This window comes from Choloepus didactylus, chromosome 2 (assembly GCF_015220235.1).
Source record: "Choloepus didactylus isolate mChoDid1 chromosome 2, mChoDid1.pri, whole genome shotgun sequence".
NCBI classification, from domain to species: domain Eukaryota; kingdom Metazoa; phylum Chordata; class Mammalia; order Pilosa; family Megalonychidae; genus Choloepus; species Choloepus didactylus.
The window spans coordinates 225,553,412-225,578,129 of NC_051308.1; the positions used below are offsets into that span (position 1 = coordinate 225,553,412).

The 24,718-nt window shown below is 38.5% G+C and overlaps 1 protein-coding gene across 1 annotated transcript in view; it reads right to left on the reverse strand.

The window, feature by feature from the left end:
• Positions 1–24,225, reverse strand: part of LOC119520420 — a 44,868-nt gene extending 20,643 nt beyond the window's left edge. The window contains exon 1 of the mRNA XM_037818261.1: positions 23,325–24,225. Within this exon, the coding sequence (XP_037674189.1) occupies positions 23,325–23,607 (283 nt within the window). The 5' untranslated portion in view covers positions 23,608–24,225. The remainder of the gene's footprint in view (positions 1–23,324) is intronic.
• Between the last annotated feature and the right edge of the window lie 493 nt (positions 24,226–24,718).

Below are 24,718 nucleotides of genomic sequence, written 5' to 3' on the forward strand. Positions count from 1 at the left end.
GTCAGTTCTTCCCAACTCTGTCTCTGTGGTGTGTGGGGAAATGATTTTTGTGGGGTTCAGCTGGTGAACTCAGTTTGGGTTTATTGTTGGAGTTGACTGCCCTGAATGTGGGGTGTACGTCCTGGTGGCTAGGGAGGCAGGGCCACTTTAATATTCAAACCTCCCAGGTGTTCCCTGAGATTCAAGGCTGTTACAAGAGTCTAAGCTTTCATTTCAGTTTTGCCCCAGCTTTTCTCTGTTGCTGACCCACAAACCACCGGCATTGACGTAGTGTCCCTGGGTTTTCCGAGTGGGCCCCCCTTCTCAGCTGTGATCTTCCAGGACCTCTGCTGAGGGAAGGCTGTGCTACATCACTAGTGAGCGTCGTCCCTCAAGGGAAGCCCTGGGCCGCTGGGCCATGCAGGGGCACTCCCAGCCTGATGCAAAGATTAGCCTATAATTCTTGCCTGGTTTAAGTTCTGAATGGAAGGCAGGTAGCAGAGCTGGGCCCCACCCCTTTCCTCTTAGAGTAGATAGATGCCCTAGGGGGAGGTCATTAGCATTTCAATGGTCTTTCTCTGCCTGTGCCACACCCTTGTCTGGGTCACAGAGCTAGGAACTAAAAATGGCCGAGGCTTTCTCCACTGAGTGGAAAAGGGAACAGAACTAGTCTGAGGCGACCCTCCGGCTCTCCAAGGTCAGTCATCACCCAAAGCCTCTGTCTGCTTGTTAGGGCTTTGTACCTCTTAGTGAGCAGTTCACACTCACTAATTAAAACCCCAGATGGAGCTCAGCTGAGCTATATTTGCTTGCTGGGAGAAAGCTTCTCTCTGGCACCAGGAGGCTATGTAACTCGGGCTGTGGGGGGAGGGGTCTCCCGATTTGGATCCACAGTTCTTCCTTACAGATTGTATGCTGTGATCTCGGGCATTCCTCCCAATTCAGGTTGGTATATGATGACTGTACGGTCACGTCTGTCCCCCTGCAGTTATTCCGGATTATTTTCTAGTTGTTTCTGTTTTTTTTAGTTGTTCCAGGGGGACAATTTAGTTTCCACTCCTTTCTATGCTGCCATCTTAGATCCACCCCTCTGTTTCCCAAATTACTTTTTCATTAATTTTTTTTATTACTGGAAAAATGCAAACATACACAAAGATAGAATGGTGTAAGACACCCCCAAGTACCAAACTCAGCTTTGACAGTTATTGGTATACTGCTGTGCTTGCTTTTTAATCCCTGCTTTTTTTCTAAAATATTTTACATTTTGTCAACTGTATTATCTCATAATTCACATGTAAATACACGTGTTTGTCTACCATATTAGGCTTTCACTTTTAACAAAATCACAGTACCACTGTCATACTTCAAAATTAATAGCAATTCTTTAATACCCAATTTGTGTTCAACTTTCTCTAATTGACTCAAATCTGTATATTTTATAGTTGACGTTATTTGATTCAGTACCAAATAAGCCCCATCCATGGCACTGGCCTGTTATATCTTTCTTTTTTTTTTTTGTTTAATTTTTATTTTAATCTTCATTTTATTGAGATATATTCACATACCACGCAGTCATACAAAACAAATCGTACTTTCGATTGTTTACAGTACTATTACATAGTGGTACATTCATCACCCAAATCAATCCCTGACACCTTCATTAGCACACACACAAAAATAACAAGAATAATAATTAGAGTGAAAAAGAGCAATTGAAGTAAAAAAGAACACTGGGTACCTTTGTCTGTTTGTTTCCTTCCCCTATTTTTCTAATCATCCATCCATAAACTAGACAAAGTGGAGTGTGGTCCTTATGGCTTTCCCAATCCCCTTGTCAACCCTCATAAGCTACATTTTTATACAACTGTCTTCGAGATTCATGGGTTCTGGGTTGTAGTTTGATAGTTTCAGGTATCCACCACCAGCTACCCCAATTCTCTAGAACCTAAAAAGGGTTGTCTAAAGTGTGCATAAGAGTGCCCACCAGAGTGACCTCTCGGCTCCCTTTGGAATCTCTCTGCCACTGAAGCTTATTTCATTTCCTTTCATATCCCCCTTTTGGTCAAGAAGATGTTCTCTGTCCCACGATGCCAGGTCTACATTCCTCCCCGGGAGTCATATTCCACGTTGCCAGGGAGATTCACAACCCCTGGGTGTCTGATCCCACGTAGGGGGGAGGGCAGTGATTTCACCTTTCAAGTTGGCTTAGCTAGAGAGACAGGGCCACATCTGAGCAACAAAGAGACATTTGGGAGGAGGCTCTTAGGCACAACCATAGGGAGGCCTAGCCTCTCCTTTGCAGCAATCGTCTTCCCAAGGGTAAAACCTGTGGTAGAGGGCTCAACCCATCAAACCACCAGTCCCCTATGTCTGTAGTCATGTTAGCAACCATGGAGGTGGGGTAGGCGAATATCCCTCCATTCTCCACAGGCTCCTCAAGGGGGCACTACATCTTTTTTTTTTTCCTTGTTTTCCGTTCTTTTTTTTTTTTTTTAACTTTCCCTTCTTTTTTAAATCAACTGTATGAAAAAAAAGTTAAAAAGAAAACAAACATACAATAAAAGAACATTTCAAAGAGACCATAACAAGGGAGTAAGAAAAGACAACTAACCTAAGATAACTGCTTAACTTCCAACATGTTCCTACTTTACCCCAAGAAAGTTACCTAATATAGCAACATTTCTGTGAACTTGCTCCTACTATATCCATCAGAAATTAACAGACCATAGTCATTCCTGGGCATCCCCAGAACGTTAAGTAGCTTATCTGTTCTTCTTGGATTATTGTTCCCCCTTCCTTAATTGCTCTCTATTGCTAGTTCCCCTACATTCTACATTATAAACCCTTTGTTTTACATTTTTCAAAGTTCACATTAGTGGTAGCATATAATATTTCTCTTTTTGTGCCTGGCTTATTTCGCTCAGCATTATGTCTTCAAGGTTCATCCATGTTGTCATATGTTTCACGAGATCGTTCCTTCTTACTGCCGCGTAGTATTCCATCGTGTGTATATACCACATTTTATTTATCCACTCATCTGTTGAAGGACATTTGGGTTGTTTCCATCTCTTGGCAATTGTGAATAATGCTGCTATGAACATTGGTGTGCAGATATCTGTTCGTGTCACTGCTTTCCGATCTTCCGGGTATATACCGAGAAGTGCAATTGCTGGATCGAATGGTAACTCTATATCTAGTTTTCTAAGGAACTGCCAGACTGACTTCCAGAGTGGCTGAACCATTATACAGTCCCACCAACAATGAATAAGAGTTCCAATTTCTCCACATCCCCTCCAGCATTTGTAGTTTCCTGTTTGTTTAATGGCAGCCATTCTAACCGGTGTTAGATGGTATCTCATTGTGGTCTTAATTTGCATCTCTCTAATAGCTAGGGAAGCTGAACATTTTTTCATGTGTTTCTTGGCCATTTGTATTTCCTCTTCAGAGAACTGTCTTTTCATATCTTTTGCCCATTTTATAATTGGGCCGACTGTACTACTGTCATTGAGTTGTAGGATTTCTTTATATATGCAAGATATCAGTCTTTTGTCAGATACATGGTTTCCAAAAATTTTTTCCCATTGAGTTGGCTGCCTCTTTACCTTTTTGAGAAATTCCTTTGAGGTGCAGAAACTTCTAAGCTTGAGGAGTTCCCATTTATCTATTTTCTCTTTTGTTGCTTGTGCTTTGGGTGTAAAGTCTAGGAAGTGGCCGCCTAATACAAGGTCTTGAAGATGTTTTCCTACATTATCTTCTAGGAGTTTTATGGTACTTTCTTTTATATTGAGATCTTTGGTCCATTTTGAGTTAATTTTTGTGTAGGGGGTGAGGTAGGGGTCCTCTTTCATTCTTTTGGATATGGATATCCAACTCTCCCAGCCCCATTTGTTGAGAAGACCATTATGACTCAGTTCAGTGACTTTGGGGGGCCTTATCAAAGATCAGTCGGCCATAGATCTGAGGGTCTATCTCTGAATTCTCAATTCGATTCCATTGATCTATATGTCTATCTTTGTGCCAGTACCATGCTGTTTTGGCAACTGTGGCTTTCTAATAAGCTTCAAAGTCAGGGAGTGTAAGTCCTCCCACTTCGTTTTTCTTTGTTAGAGTGTCTTTAGCAATTCGAGGCATCTTCCCTTTCCAAATAAATTTGATAACTAGCTTTTCCAAGTCTGCAAAGTAGGTTGTTGGAATTTTGATTGGGATTGCATTGAATCTGTAGATGAGTTTGGGTAGAATTGACATCTTAATGACATTTAGCCTTCCTATCCATGAACATGGAATAATTTTCCATCTTTTAAGGTCCCCTTCTATTTCTTTTAGTAGAGTTATGTAGTTTTCTTTGTATAGGTCTTTTACATCTTTGGTTAAGTTTATTCCTAGGTACTTGATTTTTTTAGTTGCTATTGAAAATGGTATCTTTTTCTTGAGTGTCTCTTCAGTTTGTTCATTTCTAGCATATAGAAACATTACTGACTTATGTGCATTAACCTTGTATCCCGCTACTTTGCTAAATTTGTTTATTAGCTCTAGTAGCTGTATCGTCGATTTCTCAGGGTTTTCTAGATATAAGATCATATCATCTGCAAACAATGACAGTTTTACTTCTTCTTTTCCAATTTGGATGCCTTTTATTTCTTTGTCTTGCCGGATTGCCCTGGCTAGCACTTCCAGCACAATGTTGAATAACAGTGGTGACAGCGGGCATCCTTGTCTTGTTCCTGATCTTAGAGGGAAGGCTTTCAGTCTCTCACCATTGAGTACTATGCTGGCTGTGGGTTTTTCATATATGCTCTTTATCATGTTGAGGAAGTTTCCTTCGATTCCTACCTTTTGAAGTGTTTTTATCAAAAACGGATGTTGGATTTTGTCAAATGCTTTTTCAGCATCTATTGAGATGATCAATTGATTTTTCCCTTTTGACTTGTTAATGTGTTGTAATACATTGATTGATTTTCTTATGTTGAACCATCCTTGCATGCCTGGAATGAACCCCACTTGGTCATGGTGTATGATTTGTTTAATGTGTCTTTGAATTCGATTTGCAAGTATTTTGTTGAGGATTTTTGCATCTATATTCATTAGGGAGATTGGCCGGTAGTTTTCCTTTTTTGTAGCATCTTTGCCTGGTTTTGGTATTAGATTGATGTTAGCTTCATAAAATGAGTTAGGTAGTGTTCCATTTTCTTCCATGTTTTGAAAGAGTTTGAGTAAGATTGGTGTCAGTTCTTTCTGGAAAGTTTGGTAGAATTCCCCTGTGAAGCCATCTGGCCCTGGGCATTTATTTGTGGGAAGATTTTTGATGACTGATTGGATCTCTTTGCTTGTGATGGGTTGGTTGAGGTCTTCTATTTCTTCTCTGGTCAGTCTAGGTTGTTCATATGTTTCCAGGAAATTGTCCATTTCCTCTACATTATCCAGTTTGTTGCCATACAGTTGTTCATAGTATCCTCTTATAATTTTTTTAATTTCTTCAGGATCTGCAGTTATGTCACCTTTTTCATTCATTATTTTGTTTATATGGGTCTTCTCTCTTTTTGATTTTGTCAGTCTAGCTAGGGGCTTGTCAATCTTGTTGATCTTCTCAAAGAACCAACTTTTGGTGATATTTATCCTCTCTATATTGTTTTTTTGTTCTCTATGTCATTTATTTCTGCTTTAATCCTTGTTATTTCTTTTCTTCTACTTGGTTTAGGATTGGTTTGCTGTTCATTTTCTAGCTTCTTCAGTTGATCCATTAGTTCTTTGATTTTGGCTCTTTCTTCCTTTTTAATATATGCGTTTAGTGCTATAAATTTCCCCCTCAGCACTGCTTTTGCTGCATCCCATAGGTTTTGGTATGTTGTGTTCTCATTTTCATTCGTCTCTATATATTTAGCAATTTCTCTTGCTATTTCTTCTTTAACCCACTGATTGCTTAGGAGTGTATTGTTTAACCTCCAGGTATTTGTGAATTTTCTGTCTCTGATGGTTATTGACTTCTAATTGTATTCCATTGTGGTCAGAGAATGTGTTTTGAATAATTTCAATCTTTTTTAATTTATTGAGGCTTGTTTTATGTGCCAGCATATGATCTATTCTGGAGAAAGTTCCATGAGCACTAGAAAAGTATGTGTATCCTGGTGATTTGGGATGTAATGTCCTGTATATGTCTGTTAAATCTAATTCATTTATCAGATTGTTTAGGTTTTCAATTTCCTTATTGGTCTTCTGTCTGGTTGATCTATCTATAGGAGAGAGTGATGTGTTGAAGTCTCCCACAATTATTGTGGAAACATCAATTGCTTCCTTTAGTTTTGCCAGTGTTTCTCTCATGTATTTTGTGGCACCTTGATTGGGTGCATAGACATTTACGATTGTTATTTCTTCTTGCTGAATTGCCCCTTTTATTAGTATGTAGTGGCCTTCTTTGTCTCTCGAAACATCCCTGCATTTGAAGTCTATTTTATCTGAGATTAATATTGCTACACCTGCTTTCTTTTGGCTGTAGCTTGCATGAAATATTTTTTTCCATCCTTTCACTTTCAGTTTCTTTGTGTCCCTGTGTCTAAGATGAGTCTCTTGTATGCAACATATTGATGGTTCATTTTTTTTGATCCATTCTGCGAATCTATATCTTTTAATTGGGGAGTTTAATCCATTTACATTCAACGTTATAACCGTGAAGGCATTTCTTGAATCAGCCATCTTATCCTTTGGTTTATGTTTGTCATATTTTTCCCCTCTGTCTATTAATATCCTTTATTGTACCCATACCGAATCTCTTTAGTACTGAACCTTTCTCCAAGTCTCTCTGTCCTGTCTTTGTTTCTCTGTCTGTAGGGCTCCCTTTAGTATCTCCAGTAGGGCAGGTCTCTTGTTAGCAAATTCTCTCAGCATTTGTCTGTCTGTGAAAAATTTAAGCTCTCCCTCAAATTTGAAGGAGAGCTTTGCTGGATAAAGTATTCTTGGCTGGAAATTTTTCTCACTCAGAATTTTAAATATATCGTGCCACTGCCTTCTCGCCTCCATGGTGGCTGCTGAGTAGTCACTACTTAGTCTTATGCTGTTTCCTTTGTATGTGGTGAATTGCTTTTCTCTTGCTGCTTTCAGAACTTGCTCCTTCTCTTCTGTGTTTGACAGTGTGATCAGTATATGTCTCGGAGTGGGTTTATTTGGATTTATTCTATTTGGGGTTCGCTGAGCATTTATGATTTGTGTATTTATGTTGTTTAGAAGATTTGGGAAGTTTTCCCCAACAATTTCTTTGAATACTCTTCCTAGACCTTTACCCTTTTCTTCCCCTTCTGGGACACCAATGAGTCTTATATTTGGACGTTTCATATCATCTATCATATCCCTGAGGTCCATTTTGATTTTTTCAATTTTTTCCCCATTCTTTCTTTTATGCTTTCATTTTCCATTCTGTCATCTTCGAGGTCACTGATTCATTGTTCAACTTCCTCTAGTCTTGTACTATGAGTGTCCAGAATCTTTTTAATTTGGTCTACAGTTTCTTTAATTTCCATAAGATCATCCATTTTTTTATTTAGTCTTCCAATGTCTTCTTTATGCTCTTCTAGGGTCTTCTTGATTTCCTTTGTCTCCCGTACTATGGTCTCATTGTTCATCTTTAGTTCTTTGAGTAGCTGCTCTAGGTGCTGTGTCTCTTCTGATCTTTTGATTTGGGTGCTTGGGCTTGGGTTATCCATATCGTCTGGTTTTTTCATATGCTTTATAATTTTCTGTTGTTTTTGGCCTTGTGGCATTTGCTGAACTTGATAGGGTTCTTTTAGGATTTGTAGACCAATTGAAGTCCTTATCTCTAATTTATCAGATCTACAGCTTCGTGGAGTACACTTTCTCTAACTAACCAGCAGGTGGCGTCCACGAGCCACCTGTTCTCCACAAGCCAGTTCTCCCCTGCTTAGCCTTTTTGGTGAGTGGGGGAGTGAGTCTTGTGGGGTCCAATTGGTGTACCAAGCTTGCGTGTGTATTTGGTGTTGCCTGCCCTGTATATGGGGCGTGTTTCTGGGCAGTCAGGGAGTGGGGGGTGGCTCTAACAATCAAATCTCCCTGGTGATCCTAGAGTTTTAAAGCTGCTGCAATAGTCTAATCCTTCAGTTCAGTCCTGCCACAGTTTGTCTCTGCCACTGACCCACAAGTCCTTGGTATTGGCGTATGGCTCCTGAGACTTGCAAGTGGGCCCCTCTTCCAGGCCGTGCACCCCCTGGTCCTCTGTTGAGGGATGACTGTGCTATGTCACAGGTGAGTGCCGTCCCCCCAGGGCAGTTCTGGGCTGCTGGGCTGTGTAGGGAGGCTCCAAGTCTGCTGAAATGATGGCTGAATGGGGCTTTGTTAATTCACACTGCTCTACCTTCCCAACTCTGGGACAATCAGCTGAGGTTGCAGGGAAGGCTAATGTCCACGCCCAGTTTTGTGGTGTGTGCCTGTTATTTGAAGCACTTCCGTCACACTGGGTTGTCTAGGGCAGTTCTGGGCTATGGGGCTGGCGATGGGCAGGAGTGTTTCCTGTCCACCAGGATGATGGCTGTGAGCGGACACCCCCCTTTTCTTGGGAAGTTGTGGTGTTTAGTGAAGTTTCTCAGCCACTGGATTATTGCGTTTTGTCTCAGAGCTCTCCTAGTTCTGCTCTTGACTTGACCTGCCCAAATTGCAAGTCTTTGAAGCTTTCTGTATTGGGCTTCTTAGAGTAATTGTTTTAGAAAAAGAAAAAAAGGATTAAAAAAAAAAAAAAAAAAAAGGCCCTCCTCAGAGATCTAATGGGTTATTGAAATGCTAAGAGACAAAGCAACCAGGGCCATTAAGGAAAGGTCCACAGGGCAGAGAGATCAGCTTTTCTTCGGGATTTGCATATGCGCCTCAGGGCCTGAGCTCGAGCCTGAGCTCTGCCCTTCCCCTTTCTATGTTCACCAGAACTCCAAAAATCCTCCGCTTTTATTTTGGAGTTTTTCGTGTTGTTTTTTTTCTGTGCCTGTCTCCTCTCTGCTGGGCTGGCTGCTCTCAGATTCTCTGGTGTCTGGTCTCCGTCTATCTATGGTTGGAGTTTGGATCAGCAGAATGAGTTTCCGATAAGGGCTGCCACTGCAGTTCTCCCTTCTCCTTCCCGGAGCTGACAGCCCCTCCTCCCACGGGACTGAGCCTGGCAGGGAGGGGCGCGGGTCCCCTGGCCGCAAAAACTTACAGATTTCGCTGATCTCAGCAGTTCCACGTTTTCGTGAGTGTTGTATGAAGTATGCCCAAAGTCAGATTGCTCTGTGGTGTCCAGTCCACGCAGTTCCTGGCTTTCTACCTACTTTCCTGGAGGAGTAACTAAAACATACAGCTCACCAGTCTGCCATCTTGCCCCGCCTGGCCTGTTATATCTTAAGCCTCAATTCCTGCTTGGATCCATTTCTTCATAAAGAAATAGAAAAGGGTGATTTTCTAATTCTACCATCCCTTCTGCATTTTTAATGCTGAGGTTATCATATAAAAAGGAGCCTTTCCTGATAGATTACTTGGTTACCTGGAAATACAGACCATATAGGAAAGGCAAGATAATTACTTGATTCTTTCCTTTTATTTATCAATTTTCAGAATAATGAGTTGTGTCCTATCAACTTTTGGAGGTGACCAGTGAGGGATTTGTTAAATTTAATGTGTTTCAATCCACTGTGTTCTCTTTGATGCTCAAATTGTCCCTTCTTTGGGGACAATTTTATCTTGTACCACAGTACCAAGAACTTGGAGCCAGAGAGTGAGAGAGAGAGAGAGAGAGAGAGAGAGAGAGAGAGAGAGAGAGAAAGAGAGAGAAGAGAGATTACTACATTAAAGAAAATCACTTTTAAATGTTTTAAACACTAGTATTTTGGAGATAAAATAAACTTCTATTCTCTCTTTTAAGCTGAAAATATGTATGAAATGTTCTAAGTGGCCTTCTCTAACTTCCACAAATTTGTTGCCATCTTCTGGCTTTTCTCAGCCACTCCCTTCCTTTCTCCTGTGGGAAGCAGCCTCAGAGATGCCCCCAGTGATCCCTGCCTCCTGGTATGCACACATTTAGGGAGTCCCTCCCACACTGCAGCAGCATTTGTCTGTGTGACCAATAAGCAGCATATGTCGGAAGTAAAGGTGTGTCACATCTGAGATTAGGCTAAAGAAAGACTCCATCTTGGGCTCTCTCGTTTCCTCTCTCTCTCTCTGATTGCTCACTCTGGGAGACGCCACTTCCCTGTCTCGTGAGCAGCCCCAAGGGGAGGCCAATGTGGTGAGGAGCTGAAGCCTCGAGCCAGCAGCCCTTGGAAGCAGACTGTCCTGCCGTTTCCGATGACCACAGCTCCTGCCAACAACCTGATGCAACCTTCTGAGAAACTGAGCCACAACCACAGGGCTGAGCCACTCTCAGATTCCCAACTCTCAGAAACTGGGAGATACTAAATGTTCTGTTGTTTTATGCTGCTAACCTTTGGGGTAACTTGTTATGTGGCAATAGATAACAAATACACCCCTTAACGGATATTTACTACAAAGTTTAATTTTCTCTTTTTCCTCCAGCAGGAACAATTAGTAAACCTCTCTCCAGGAAAGCACATTGTAAGTTGTTCTGTTCTTGTTTGGATGGTGAAGGGGAATGGAGCCCTGAACCGAGTAGGAGAGGACAGTCTGTCTGTGCCCTTTACAATGGGTCTCACTACTATATCTAGAAGCAGCAGGTTGCACTGGTAAGTCACTCAATGCCCAAGGGCTACTTCTCATTTGCTAAGGAGGCAAATCTCCACTCCAGACTTTCCAACGGTTGTTAGAAACTGCTAGTGGGAGAGTAAATAGCCTGAGAAATGACTCAAGTTATCAAGGAAATAAATAGTAGACAACTAGTAAATTTGACCCATAAAAGACCTTTTTATTCACAGGGCTCACTCAGGCAACCTCTGAGAAATCATTTTTGGTCTAATTACCTCCTTTGGGATCAAGGAGCCTGGATCAAATCTCCCAGGACAGAAGATTGTATAATTTTGCATTAAAGATCTCAATTACCGAAAAGACACTGAAGATAGATAGCTCTGAGCCAAGAAATAACTTGATTACTTCCTTGAAGCAAAAGGAAATGGTGGGTCTAGAGCCAAACCACATGCAATACTTATTCATTCACAGTCAGAGAAAGTGAAGGGTGGGCATATATTTTTTCCCTTCACATGGGAGTAGCTTTAATAAAGAATCTATGTGATTCTTGGAAAAAACATTTATATATACACATCCAGCAACAGAACAGGCAGTTCTTTCCTAAAATACTTGTCCTCAAATACGAGACATAAACATATGCAATAAAATTTCATTTTCACCTAAACAAATCATTGCAAAATATTTATAATACTAACAGAGAAAAGTAACATGCAATTTAAAACTAACCTTAACATAGAATCAAGAGGATGTATTAATAGTTTTTTAAAGTCCATATAAAGGTTAGAGGAAGTTTAATAGTAAATAGAACTCAGTTCATGGCAGATGAGTTTTACTGACCCATGCAAGATACCTCCTATGTATGTATGTGTTTAATGCATATATATTTATATATTTTTGCACAATGTCTTTGTGGGTATTTTAATATACATAAATGCAACGGCTATATGGCTCACAGTTTCTTACTTTTGCCACTCAGCTCTATTTTCAAGATCCATCCATGTGGCTGTGTAGACGGCTACTCTGTTGCTGCATAGTTTTCCAGAGTGTTTACCCCCCAAGGCGTGGACACCAGCTTGCCTCCAAAAATAATGCTGAAATGAACATCCTCAACACTTTTCCTTATGACCTGCATGAGAATATCTTTGGAATATTCTTGGGAAATGTATGTATGTGTCTAGAAAGATAGATGATAGATAGATAATCTCCAAGACCAGAACTGATGAGTCAAAGAGTATGTTTTTGTTTATATGACTAAGTACTGCTAGATTGTTTTTTGGAATGGCTGCAATTTACACACTCCCCAATAGCACACATGGTTTCCTACATCCCTACCCTGTGGCTATACTTGTCATTATTCACTTTTCACACTTTTGAGAACCCAGTAAGTATAACGTAGCATTTGCTATTTTAATTTGCATTGATTACTGAGTTTGAGGTCTCTTCATAAAGACATTTTCTCTTCTTTTGTGTTTCCTTTTCTGTCAATTGCTGTTTATATCCTTCAGACTATTTTCCTATTGGGCTCCTTTTCCTTGTTGATTGCAAAAACTTACATAGTCTGGCTATTTATCCCATGTTAGGATGGCAAATATCATCTAACATTTTCAGAGATGTTTTGTTGTCTGTCTACATTGTCCATGTTATTTTTCATGGAACATAAAACATTAATTCTGAGATAATTAAATTATATGTATATATTTTACTTTATGGCTTATACTTTTGAGTTTTATGAAGTATCTCCCTGCCTCTAGGTCACAATGATATTCTCCTACATTTTATTCTATTAAATTTATAGTTTTTCATTTTATATTTAAGTCTTTAATCCATCTGGAGTCTATATTAATATGTGGTATTTGATGGGGATCCATTTTTATTTACCTGCGTATATACTAAGCAAGTTTTCCCAGCACCATCTACTAGACTATCCTTTCTCCATTCATTGATAGTGGCACTTTATTGTATGTTGAATGTTCTTGTAGACATGGGTTAGTCCCTCTTCTTTTCCTTTAAGGTGTCTGTTTTTGCACCAATCACATAGCTTTGTAGGTTGTCTTACCATGTGGTAGGGCAACTCCTCCATCTTTAATTTTCTTTTTTAAGGTTGTCTAACTATTTGTGTTTATTTTTCCATAAAAGTTTTAGAATAAGTTTGAGTTCATTATAAAAAAATACAACTAGAATATTGACAGAGATGGCATTGGATTTATAGATTTGGAGAACATTTTGCATTTTTATTCATGGCAATTATTCCTCTCAAGAATATAGAACCTGTGTTTACTTAGATCATTTTCTACATCCTTGATTAGACTTTAAAAGTTTGTGTCCACTGATGTTTTGTTGCAGTTCTGAATGGTATCTTATTGGTTACATTTTGGTCATTGTAAGGAAATGCTACCGGTTTGTCTAAGTTATTCTTTTATCTGAAAACTTTGCTGAACTTTCTTATAGATTGTAATAGCTTGATCAACTTGGTTTTCCCATTCATTAAAACAGGAAGGCTGTTCAATATAAGAAAATCAATTAATGTAATACATAACATCAACAAATCAAAGGGGAAAAAAACAGACAACATCTCAATTGATGCAAAAAGGTATTTGAAAAAATTCAGCAAACCTTCTTGATGAAAACTCTTGGAAAAATAGAATAGAAGGAAACTATCTTAACGTGATAAAGGGCATATATATGAAAAACCCATAGCTAACATCATACTCAATGGTGAAAGACTGAAAGCTTTCCCTTTGAGATCTGGAACAAGACAAGGATGCCCACTGTCACCACTGTTACTCAACACTGTACTGGAGTTCTAGCCAGAGCAATTAGGCAAGAAAAAGAAAGAAGAGGCATCTGAATTAGAAAGGAAGAAGTAAAACTTTTGCTATTTGCAGATGACATGATCCTACACATAGAAAGTACTGAAAAACTGAAACAAAGCTACTAGAGCTAATAAACAAATCCAGCAGGGTACACACCACACACAAAATCAGTAGTGTTTCTATACAATAGTAATGAGCAAGCTGAGGAGGAAATCAAGAAAAAATTCCAATTACAATAGCAACTAAAAGAATCAAGTATCTAGGAATAAATTTAACTAAGGATGTAAAGACTTATAAAAAGAAAACTACAAAACATTGCTAAAAGAAATAAGAGAAGACTTAAATAAATGTAAGTACAATCTCTGTTCATGGAATGGAAGATTTAATATTGTGAGATATCAATTCTGTCCAAAATAATTTACAAGATTCAATGCAATCCCAATCAAAAATTCCAACAGCCTACTTTGCAGAAACGGAAAAACCAATTACCAAATTTATTTGGAAGAGTAAGGGGACCTAAATAGCCAAAAACATCTTTTAAAAGAAGAACTAAGTTGGAGGACTCATCACACTTCCTGACTTTATAAAGCATATTACAAAGCTACAGTGGCCAAAAACGGCATGGAAATGGCACAAGGATAAACATATTGACCCATGGAATCGAATCAAGAGTCCAGAAATAGATCCTCACACCTATGCCAACTGATTTTTGACAAAGCTGCCAAGTCCACAACAATCGGGAAAGAACAGCATCTATCAACGAACGGTGCTAGGAGAACTGGATATCCATATGCAAAAGAATGAAAGAGGATTCCCAGCTCACAACATATACAAAATTTAACTCAAAATGGATTAAAGACCTATATAAGAGCCAGGACTATAAAACTCCCAGAAGAAAATGTAGGGAAGCATCTTCAGGATGTTGTGTTAAGGCAATGGTTTCCCACCTAAAGCACAAGAGACTAAAGAAAAAAAATAAATGGGACCTCCTCAAATTAAAAACTTTTGTGCATCAAAGACTTTGTCACGAAAGTGAAGAGAAAACCTATTCAATGGGAGGAAATATTTGGAAACCACATATTCAGAATATATAAAGAAATCGTTCAACTCAACAATAAAAAGACAGACAACCCAATTAAACATGTGCAAAAGACTTGAATAGACATTTCTCTGCAGAGCATAAAGAGATGGCTAAAAGGAACATGAAAAGATGCTCAACATCACTATAGGGAAATGCAAATCAAAACCAGGAGATATCATTTCACACCCAGTAGAATGGCTATGATTAAAAAAAAAAACAAAAATTACAAATGGTGGAGAGGATGTGGAAATTAGGAATACTCATTCATTGCTGGTGGGATTATAAAATGGTGCAGCCACTTTGGAAGACAATTTGGCAGTTCCTCAGGAAGCTAAGTATAGAATTACCATTTACCTGGCAATACGGCAACTAGGTATATACCCAGAAGAACTGAAAGCAGGGACTGGAACAGATATTTGCACACCGATGCTCATGGCAGCATTATTCACAGTTGCCAAAAGATGGAAGCAATGCAAGTGCCCATCAACTGATGAATGGATAAATAAAAATGTGGCATTTACATACGATGGAATATTATTCAGCTATAGAAGGAAGTCCCAATGCATGTGACAACATGGATGAACCTTGAGGACATTACGCTGCTTGAAATAAACCAGGCTCAAAGGACAAATATTGTATGATTTCACTGATAGGAAGTAATTATAATTAGCAAACTCAGAGAGAGAGAATTTAGAACATGAGTTCCCAGGGGATAGACTGGGACAGAGAATGGGAACTGATGTTTCAATTTGTATGGAATTTCTATTTAGGTTGATGGTAAATGCTTGGAAATGGATGGTGCGGGACACTGTTATCCGAGGTTCCGACTTGGCGGGCCCTGGGCAGGGGAACTGATCGCCCCCTACGAAAGGTAGTGGGCACGGACAGTACTATCCTCCACGGACCCCCGGGCCTGAGAAAGTGGAGCCGGATGCAGGCCCCATTTCCTCACCCCAAAGTACAACTGTCAGGGGAAGCTTGCCGGAGAAAAACCGCCCCCTTTACCTTGCCCGCCCACTTCCCCGTTACCAGAGCACTCCCGCCCTTTTCATTCAAACGACCTCCGCGCCCTCTCAGAACCAATCCTGGCCTTTAACCCCTACAGCTACCCCGCCCTCTAAACCGCCCTATATAAGCTTGTACTCTCCCCTAATAAACTCTCTTGGCTTCAGCCACCTCAAAGAAACGTGTCCCTACCTGTGCTTCCTCCTCGCCGCCCTCCACACCTTGCACGCACACCGCCGGGGGACCGGGCCCAGTCCCCCGCTCGCCTCGCCTCCGGGAAGAGCCCCCCGCCGCCGGTACCCTCCGAGCAACGCCGAGAGCCGAGGGTTCAGCAACCGGCCGCCCCCCCGACGCAGTAGACGCGACACCAGATGGTGTGGATGATAGCACATTATTGTGAGTCTAATTAAACAGCGCTGAACTATATAAGTAAATGTGGTTGAAAGGGGAAGTTTGGGTCATGAATGTTACTGGAATGAAAGTTAGAAGATAAAAACATGGGACTGTATAACACAGTGAACCTTGTTGTGGATGATGAACTGGGATTAATAGTACAAATATAAGAATGTTCTTTCAGAACTGTAACAAATGTATGGCACTTTACAAGGTTGTTAATAAACAGGGAGGTAAATGGGAAAAAAAGACACCTAATGTAAACTATGGACTATATTTAATAGTATTATTTCAATAATCTTTCATCAATTGTAACAAGGTACCACACTAGTGCACAGTGTCATAATAGGAGGGTATAAGGGAACGCTGTGTTTTTACATTTATTTTTCTGTAAACTTACTACATCTCTAATTTAAAAAAAAAATTTTAAAAAACCCATTATGCTAAGTGAAAGAAACCAGACACAAAGTACTATATAATGGGTTGATTCCATTTATATAAAATATAAATAAATCTATAGATGACAGAAATAGATTAGTGGTTATGTAGGCTGGAGAGGACAGAGATTGAGAAGTGACTGCTAAGGGGTATAGGGTCTTTTTGGAGTAATGAAAATGTTATGAAATTGACTGTGGTGATGAATGCACACCTCTGTGACTGTAGTACAAGCCAATGACTGTACACTTTGGATGGACTGTTTGGTATACAACTACATCTCAAAAAAACTGCTTTAATAAACAAGAAACCCAGAAGGCTCCCTCTGGTGGCCCAATATAGCAATAGCACTCTTCCTTAGAGAAATTAATAAGGGACTTTCACTAACCTATTGTTTAACTAGATCCCAAGTCAAGATTTTAGTAGAATGTTTCTCTAAACACTACTCCCTGAGCACCAGTGCAATGAGATACTTCTGGGCAAAAGGGCTCCAGAAACAGCATAGGAAAATACAAAGTCTCTAGAAACATAGCAATAAATAAACTTTTAACATTTCAGACCACAGACTTTCTCCAAATAACATACTTTGAAACACTCTATTTAAATATGTAATCTACAATTACTTATTTTTATACTTTCTTTGTCTCAGGAGACCAGGGGAAGTTTGGCAAGATTTGAGATCTTCCTTAAGTGTGTCAGAATTTTAATCTTTTTTCTTTCTGGATTAAATCATGTTTTGATTCCTCACTGAGACAGGAGAAATAGTTACTGTTCACTACCACCACCTATTTTAACATGTTGTCCTGGTTATAATAGGACTCTGATATGTAGATTGCTGAACTTAACTTTTAAGGCAGACTATCTTCACAAGGTTAATTACATAAATCTTTGTTCTTGATTTTTATTCTGTGTTTTTTTTAAAAAGCATTTCTTTTTCCCTTAGGTTATTTGCAGGGTATTCCAACTCATTTTTTTAGCTGAGGACTCCTCAGAGTGCTAAGATCATTATGTATAAGAAATAAGAGTTGAAGCAGGCCACACAGGGCCCCAGGAATCTGGAAACAAAGCTCCACCTGGAGGCAGCCCCACAGAACAAAGCTTGGAAAAGCATCTTCTATTAAGTTGAAATCTCCCAGCTACTTTAATTTGCTGTTGAAAACATTTTTTTTTTTTAAGAACTTTTGAATCCTAAAACATTTTCTCCTGAAAATTAAAGATTTCATTTTAACAGAGTAGTATGGTGTGGTGGAAAGAACCTGGGACAGGGATAAGACACTTGGGTTCTAGTCCCAAGTTGGCTACCATCCATATGGGTGACTGGCAATGCCTCTCTGAAACCATTTCATTTTCTGTGAAATATAGGTGTGTCTGGGGTTTTTGCAGAGACATCAAAGGGGTGGAGGTTGGAGGATGAGCAGATGGGACTTAAGGTCCCCACCTCCCCCCACACCCCCTCCAAACAGGGCAGCTCTGTTTACCTTTTTTAAAAATCAGTTTTACATTGGGATTTATGCAAGATTATGCAAGATTTCATTTGAACAAAGAACACAGAGTTCCACAGCTTAAAGATAAGTATAAAAATATCACTGTATTAGATAATTTCTATGGTTGTTTCCAGCTTCAAAATTTTGGAGGTTTTTTTGTTTGTTTGTTTTGTTTTGTTTTTAACCAAGAGAGAAAATAAACATTTGCCAGAACTAAGCCATTTTTAACCAAGGAGTAAACCAGGGTAATAATTTTTCTTGGTGAAGAACTCAACTGTAGGGGCTATTTACAGAGTCAGCAGTACAACACAGCATTAATGGTCAACAGGAATCTTGTTAAAAGGACAAACACAGTATTCACCTTTCTGTCTGCTTTGTGTTAGTACCTAACTTAAGTGATACATATTGAAAATACACAACGAATTCAATTCATTGGATTGATTTAAAAAAAACTAACTTTATTTTTATTAGTTTTAAAACAAAACTTGTTACAAGTTAATCACGAGGCTTCCAAAAAAATTACATTCTGCTTTTGTCACCTTGATAGGACAAGAAAAAATGTTTAACTGTCCTTGGAACACAGGATTGTCAAAGTAGATGAAAAACAAACTACTACGATGTGGATTATCACTTCAAGCACACCAAAATACGGAATACATGTACATAAATTATGACCAGTTTTTTGAAGTACAATGAGGATTCGTTATAGCTTATGGGTACCAGAAAGGTAAAGTGCCCCCGAAATATAACAAAAGACAACAAACATGTTTAGATAAAATAATAAATTCAACACCTTGGGTTCAATTAGGATTGGGTGAAATGACTGAGGAAACGTTTCTTAAACTTGGAGGATCCACACGAGAGAGTGGAAATGGCAAGCAATGCTCCCTGTGAGGCCCGCTTCGGGTAGAGAAGCAGTGGGAAAGTATGGCACGATAACAAGGACTTGCCACCCTCATCTCTCCTCAGCCCCAATTTGAATTAGGAAGATTGGGGACTAAACAGAAAAAAAATACGGAAAAACATACATTGTCTGCATAGATGTAAATTTTTCGTTGTAATAAGAATGAACTCAGTCAAAACTATACAGAAGTTCCATGAGTTCACAGGACAAGACGATTTTGCTTCAAAAGAAAATGTAGGTTTACAAGACAGACCACATGTCTAAAAGTTAGTAAAAGCTCTGAAAACTGTCACTTGTTTAAATAGGTAGAGTCACTTTGACTCAGCCCAAGGTTAGTTCTTAACCTTTGCTGAAAACCTCTACTCAGAACACGACCATTTTGATCATCTTTTTGGTCAGCGAACCTAGCAACTACTGTAATTTTCAATTAATTTTTTGCTTGTGTATTTGATAACAATAACAACACTCTCCAAATTAACATTTTTTCCTGATTCTTAATTAAACAATGGCATACTACAAAGATGTCTGGCTGACCCACAGTCCAAGTTTAAAAAACCCAAATAGATATTTATCAAATTGTTGGGCATGGTTTATAAATTTTATTCTTCAAATTTCAATTTTTAAAAACTGAGCTTATACAACAACGAGGAGGCAACTATTTCCCCAAGTCTTTTGTTCCTTCATATGGTCACACTTAGAAGTAATTCTAGAAGTAATAATCTGTTTCCATTTAATACAAGAAGTTGTAAATGCAAAAGGTGCCCAAAAGGAACACAGTGAGAGGGAAAAGGGAAAGCTTAGCCAAGTTCACCTGTATGATGGGTATGAAGCACACAACTCTGGGGAAAAGAGAGAGGTCCAGCGGGCGGTGAACCTGAGACACCGTGACATATTTAGTACATTTTCCATTGTTTACTATGTTTGAGATTTTCTCTTTTAAAATAAAACCATTGATTTGTGAATACTCTTTTATAAAAGTATGAGGCATAGGTCAGTCTTCAATCTTTAAAAAGACTCAATTTTACAAGTACTGGGTGACAGTGCCAATCCATCATAAACTATTTCCAAATCATACTAGATCTCATTCTGCTTCATCAGAGTCACATTTTAAGTATGGCTATTTAATCTCACTACTGTTACTATTTTAACCTCGTTACTGTTAAAATCTATGAAAGCCTACATAAAATGTCAATGCAGTTGACAGCTACCAAGATAACATGATTAAGCAGGTTCCAAGTCCAACTGTTCAATAATAAAAACACAAAGCATGGAACACCGAATTTATTAATTAGAATTACTAAGTCACTGGCCTTTAAACAGATAAGGGTTTTTCTTATTTAATTGCATCCCAGCAGCAAGGAAAGACAATGTTTTTTCTTTCTTAGGTCAGGAATCAGTATCACTGCCTCCAAGTATCTTTAACAGGCCAATGCAAAGAAAAGTAGAGAGAGCACCAGCCCAAGTTTGGAATGCTAATTGTAGTCCCTGGACCGCCACTCCCTTGCTACTGGCTCCTAAGCAAGTTGCATAAACCAGTATTCTTATCTGTGTAATGTAAGGATTAAACGATATGATTTCTAAAGTTGCCTTCAGCTCTGTAATCGAGATCTTAAGAAAACCAAATCTTTTCACTTGATATAGCAACATTTTTAAAAGATGGACTTTACATGCACAGGAAACAAAAAAGATCATATTCTGAAAGAATAAAAGTACCTACATTTTCAATTCAAACGTCTCATAAACATCTATAATGTTCTGCTTAAGCTTTCATACTGAATTTAAAAGTTCTTAACAGCTTTTATTTGGCTCTTAATTGTTGACAGATTTTAGCATACAAAATTTTGAAGAAGTAAAATGTGAAGAGATGTTTGTTTTTCACTTGATTTTCAGTTGCTGATGGCAAGGGAACTGTTTTTACGCATTTCTGCCTTAGCACCTTAAACCTAGTAGATGCTCGCTCTTTAAATGGGCTTACCTTCAGCTTCATCAGGGGATGGGGTATGCTGAAAGAATCTAGAATTTGAGAAAGAATAATGCAGGCTCTGCCAATTCTCCTTATCACATGTTATAGTTTTCCAATCCTTCACAAATGTTTTTCCTAACACAAAGCACCATTTTCTTTTCTCACAATTTTCTAGACAATATAATTCCCTAGAAGAGATTGTGATCGCTAAAGAAAATGTGGCTGCTATCTTATGCAGTGTTGAATCTAAGAAATAATTTGATTTCAAAGAAGGAAAAAAAGTAAGTGAGTTTATTAAAAGGAACTAAAAAAAAAAAAGCAACAAACAAAAAAACCCCACAAAAACAAAACAAAACAAAAAAAACCCCAAAGATATAGAAGACTCATCTCTTGCAAAATGGTTACCTGAACTGGATATAAAATAGTCAAAAAAGGACAGAAACCATAGTACCTGTTGAGATCCTGGATGATATCACAATATTAAAAAGCTGATAGGCATGTAGTAGTTTTTTTTAGAATTCACCTAATAGAAATATTATACTAGAATGAAAATAATTAATGTTTTCCATTCAGAAAAGTTTAAATGGTTCAATATATGTATTTAAATTTGGCTTAAACTTTTCTTCCTTTTATTCAAAACTACCCCACCAAAAGAAAGAAAGAAAAAGAAAGAAAGAAAGAAAGAAAAAATCAGGTAATTTGTACTGCTTCACTTAAAAAAAAAAGTTTTATATGTTAGGGATAGAATATTCTTTAAGGGGGTAGAGAATGACAGCCACACCAAATACAACATCATGGGTTTTGATCACTTAGAAAATTATAGGAATTATAGGGAATCAAGATTACCTGGAAGGATATTTTAAAAATTCCCAACTGTTGAAAATAACTTATTTCCTGACATATAGACTCTTTTCTGCACTGACAGGTTAGCGCAACTAGATAAGATCAAAAACTGGCATGGTGTTGAGTTCAAACCTACAGAGTAAATTTATTAAGTAGCTGGCAAGTTCAACTATCAAATCTGAACTCAATAAACTGCTTATGGCATGAAAGACTGCAACTGAATTTATATTAGATTTAGCAGTGGTGGATATATACACTTCAGAGTATCTAAGGGTAAGGAAAGTATATAAAACAAAGTTTCTTGCAATACAGTTCAAGCCCACAGAAATAAATTCTACCATACGAAGAACAGCTAATTCACAATAGCATGGCACCAAAGATACACTGGCACCATCGCCTGAATTTCTGCATTTTTCTTTCTTCGTAATGGTTTATAATAATTATAACAACAACATTGATTTATTAGTCCAAACTCACATGTGCAACTCCTCTACATACATCACAGCTCCTTCACATGCCCCAGATATTTGCCATACAGAAAACAAAAACAAGAAAAACAGCATAAACAAAAACAAGAAAAATAGTAGAAGGAAGAGTCAGCTGTCCCACGTGACCAAAAGCAAAATGTTCTAACTTTAAGGCTTTTCTATAAAAGGGTATTCAAAGTCTGAATAGACCAAAAAGAGTTAAAAAGATGCTGCTGCTACTTTAGGAGGCTCAAATATATAATCTGAAATATAACTGAGAAACAATTATGTTTCAATGAAAAACACTGACTTTAAGTCAGAGTGAAAAATTTCACCAAAAAGAAATTATGACTGATTAAATGATTCTCCCTTTTCCCTAGCTCATAGTAAAAGCTTCTCTTTCAAAGCAAGTTGAAAAATGTTTAAATGGATAATTTAAAAATGGTCTTCAGAAAATCTTACCTTTTCTAATCTGAAGTCAAAGAATGACACAGGCAAATGAATGTACAGCATAGAAAAACTCAAGAACTAGTGGTCAACACAATATTGGAAAAGGTAACAGGATAAAAATAGAACATCACAAATGACAGAACACAGAAGCCATCTGAAATCATCATCAGTCAAGTTCACGGGAGACGTGCCTGCTTTTGAAGCAGCAGCTCTTTCCAGCAGCCTGGCTCTGGGAGGGAGGGCTCATTAGGAACAGCGTCCATACATCACTTTCTCCAACTTCCAAGTAAGAGTTATGAGGAAGAGAACAACATGCACCTAGATTTGTGCTGTTTGATTCTGACAGTCAAGGTGAATTTGGCATTTCTTCCCCAAAGCTTAAAGGAAAAAAAAAAAAAAAAAAGAACCCAAGAAAAACAGTTTTCTGTAAATTATCTATATTTCAGATTTTTTTTCAAGAGAAAATTCCATGTATACTGATCAATAGATTATTAGTTATAATACCAGTACAAAAATACCCACACTGGATTATTAAAATTGTAAGACTATTTTTAACTTCATAAAAATGGTCTTGCACTGGGTGACTATAATTATAGTTCCACCTTTTGGTACCTCATGCTAAATGGAATTGGAGAAACTACGTTGTTGGCGGGGGGGCGGGGAGCCATTATCCTAATTTACTACCATTTAAAACTGGTCAAGAGTTGCCAAGGTTCGGGGGTTAATTCTTTAAAGTGCGGTTTAGAATATCAGCTACAATGTTTGAACAGGTGGAATCAGCTGCTGCTCCACCCTGTCACGGCTGCAGCACAGGCCTGGGGAAAGCCACACTGCGCTCCACTCACTCAGTCTCGGCGACACGCAGCAGCGACGACCAGCACGGGGCACGCAGCTGCCTCGCGCAGAGCCAGGGGCCTCACAGCGCGCAGTCGAAGGTCTGGGGCTCATTCGGGGCTGCGGCTGCAGGCTCAGGGCGCCTTGTCTGGGTAATTTTCTGTTTGGGGCTTTTTGTTTCTTCTTCCTCTTCAGTTTCGCTTTCACAGACATGAACCACCACACTTGGGGTTGACTCGGTTCCTGCATGTAGTTCGTATTTCTCTCCTGTGAGGTAAAAAGAATGAGAAACATGGCCAAAGCCCTTTCCTCCAGCAAATGGAAGTGCTTTGTCCCTTGAAATGTCTTGCTCTACTCGTATTTTAACTGCCAGTTATTGCTTTCTAAATCCTCACATCCTTATGTCAGTACTTTATAAATTGTTTTGGTTTTAGAGATTTGATACTTTAAAGTTCTTATTAAATTTTGCAATTTCAAGAAAATAGCTGGTGAGGAGTACTGAGGTCTTGAGAGTTAAAATATAAGTGTTAATTACTGTTCTGTGAACAAGATGAGTCAATCTGCCTAATGTCATAATGATTTCAGTTTTTCCCTTGGGAGACACTTGTAAAATTCCAGGCAGCTTGGCAAGTTCTTTTATTATAGGACCTCAGACATCTAAGGTACAACTCTAATATCACAAAAACACACTCTTCCTCAAAATGCCTCTTGTAACATCTATAATATACTGTCTTGGCTGAACAACTAGTCTGAACCAGCATGGCATCAATTTCTTATATAATTTTAAAGGATGAGAGAGAAATTAGAGAGGGAAAAGAAGAAATTAAAAAGATATAAAGTTAAAGAAGATTCTGGCAGGAATGATATGGTATTACCACCAATTCCTTAAAATACTATTCAATATAGAAATTCTTTCTGGTACTTTCACAGGCCGAGTAGAAGGCAACTAGACTAATATTATTACTAGCTGTTATATATATAAGAGAGAGAGAGAGAGAGAGAGAGAGAGAGATAACGTTCTGCGGATGCCCAGAAATGACTATGGTCTGTTAATTCGATGGATGTAGGAGGAACAAGTTCACTGAAATGTTGCTTTATTAGGTAATTCTTGGGGTAAAGTAGGAACATGTTGGAAGTTAAGCAGTTATCTTAGTTAATTGTCTTTTTTACTCCCTTGCTATGGTCTCTTTGAAATGTTCTTTTATTGTATGTTTGTTTTTTTTAACTTTTTTTCATACAGTTGATTTGAAAAAGAAGGGAAAGTTAAAAAAAAAAAAAAAAGAAAAAAGACAAACAAGGAAAAAAAAAAAAAAGATGTAGTGCCCCTTGAGGAGCCTGTGGAGAATGCAGGGGTATTCGCCTACCCCACCTCCATGGTTGCTAACATGACCACAGACATAGGGGA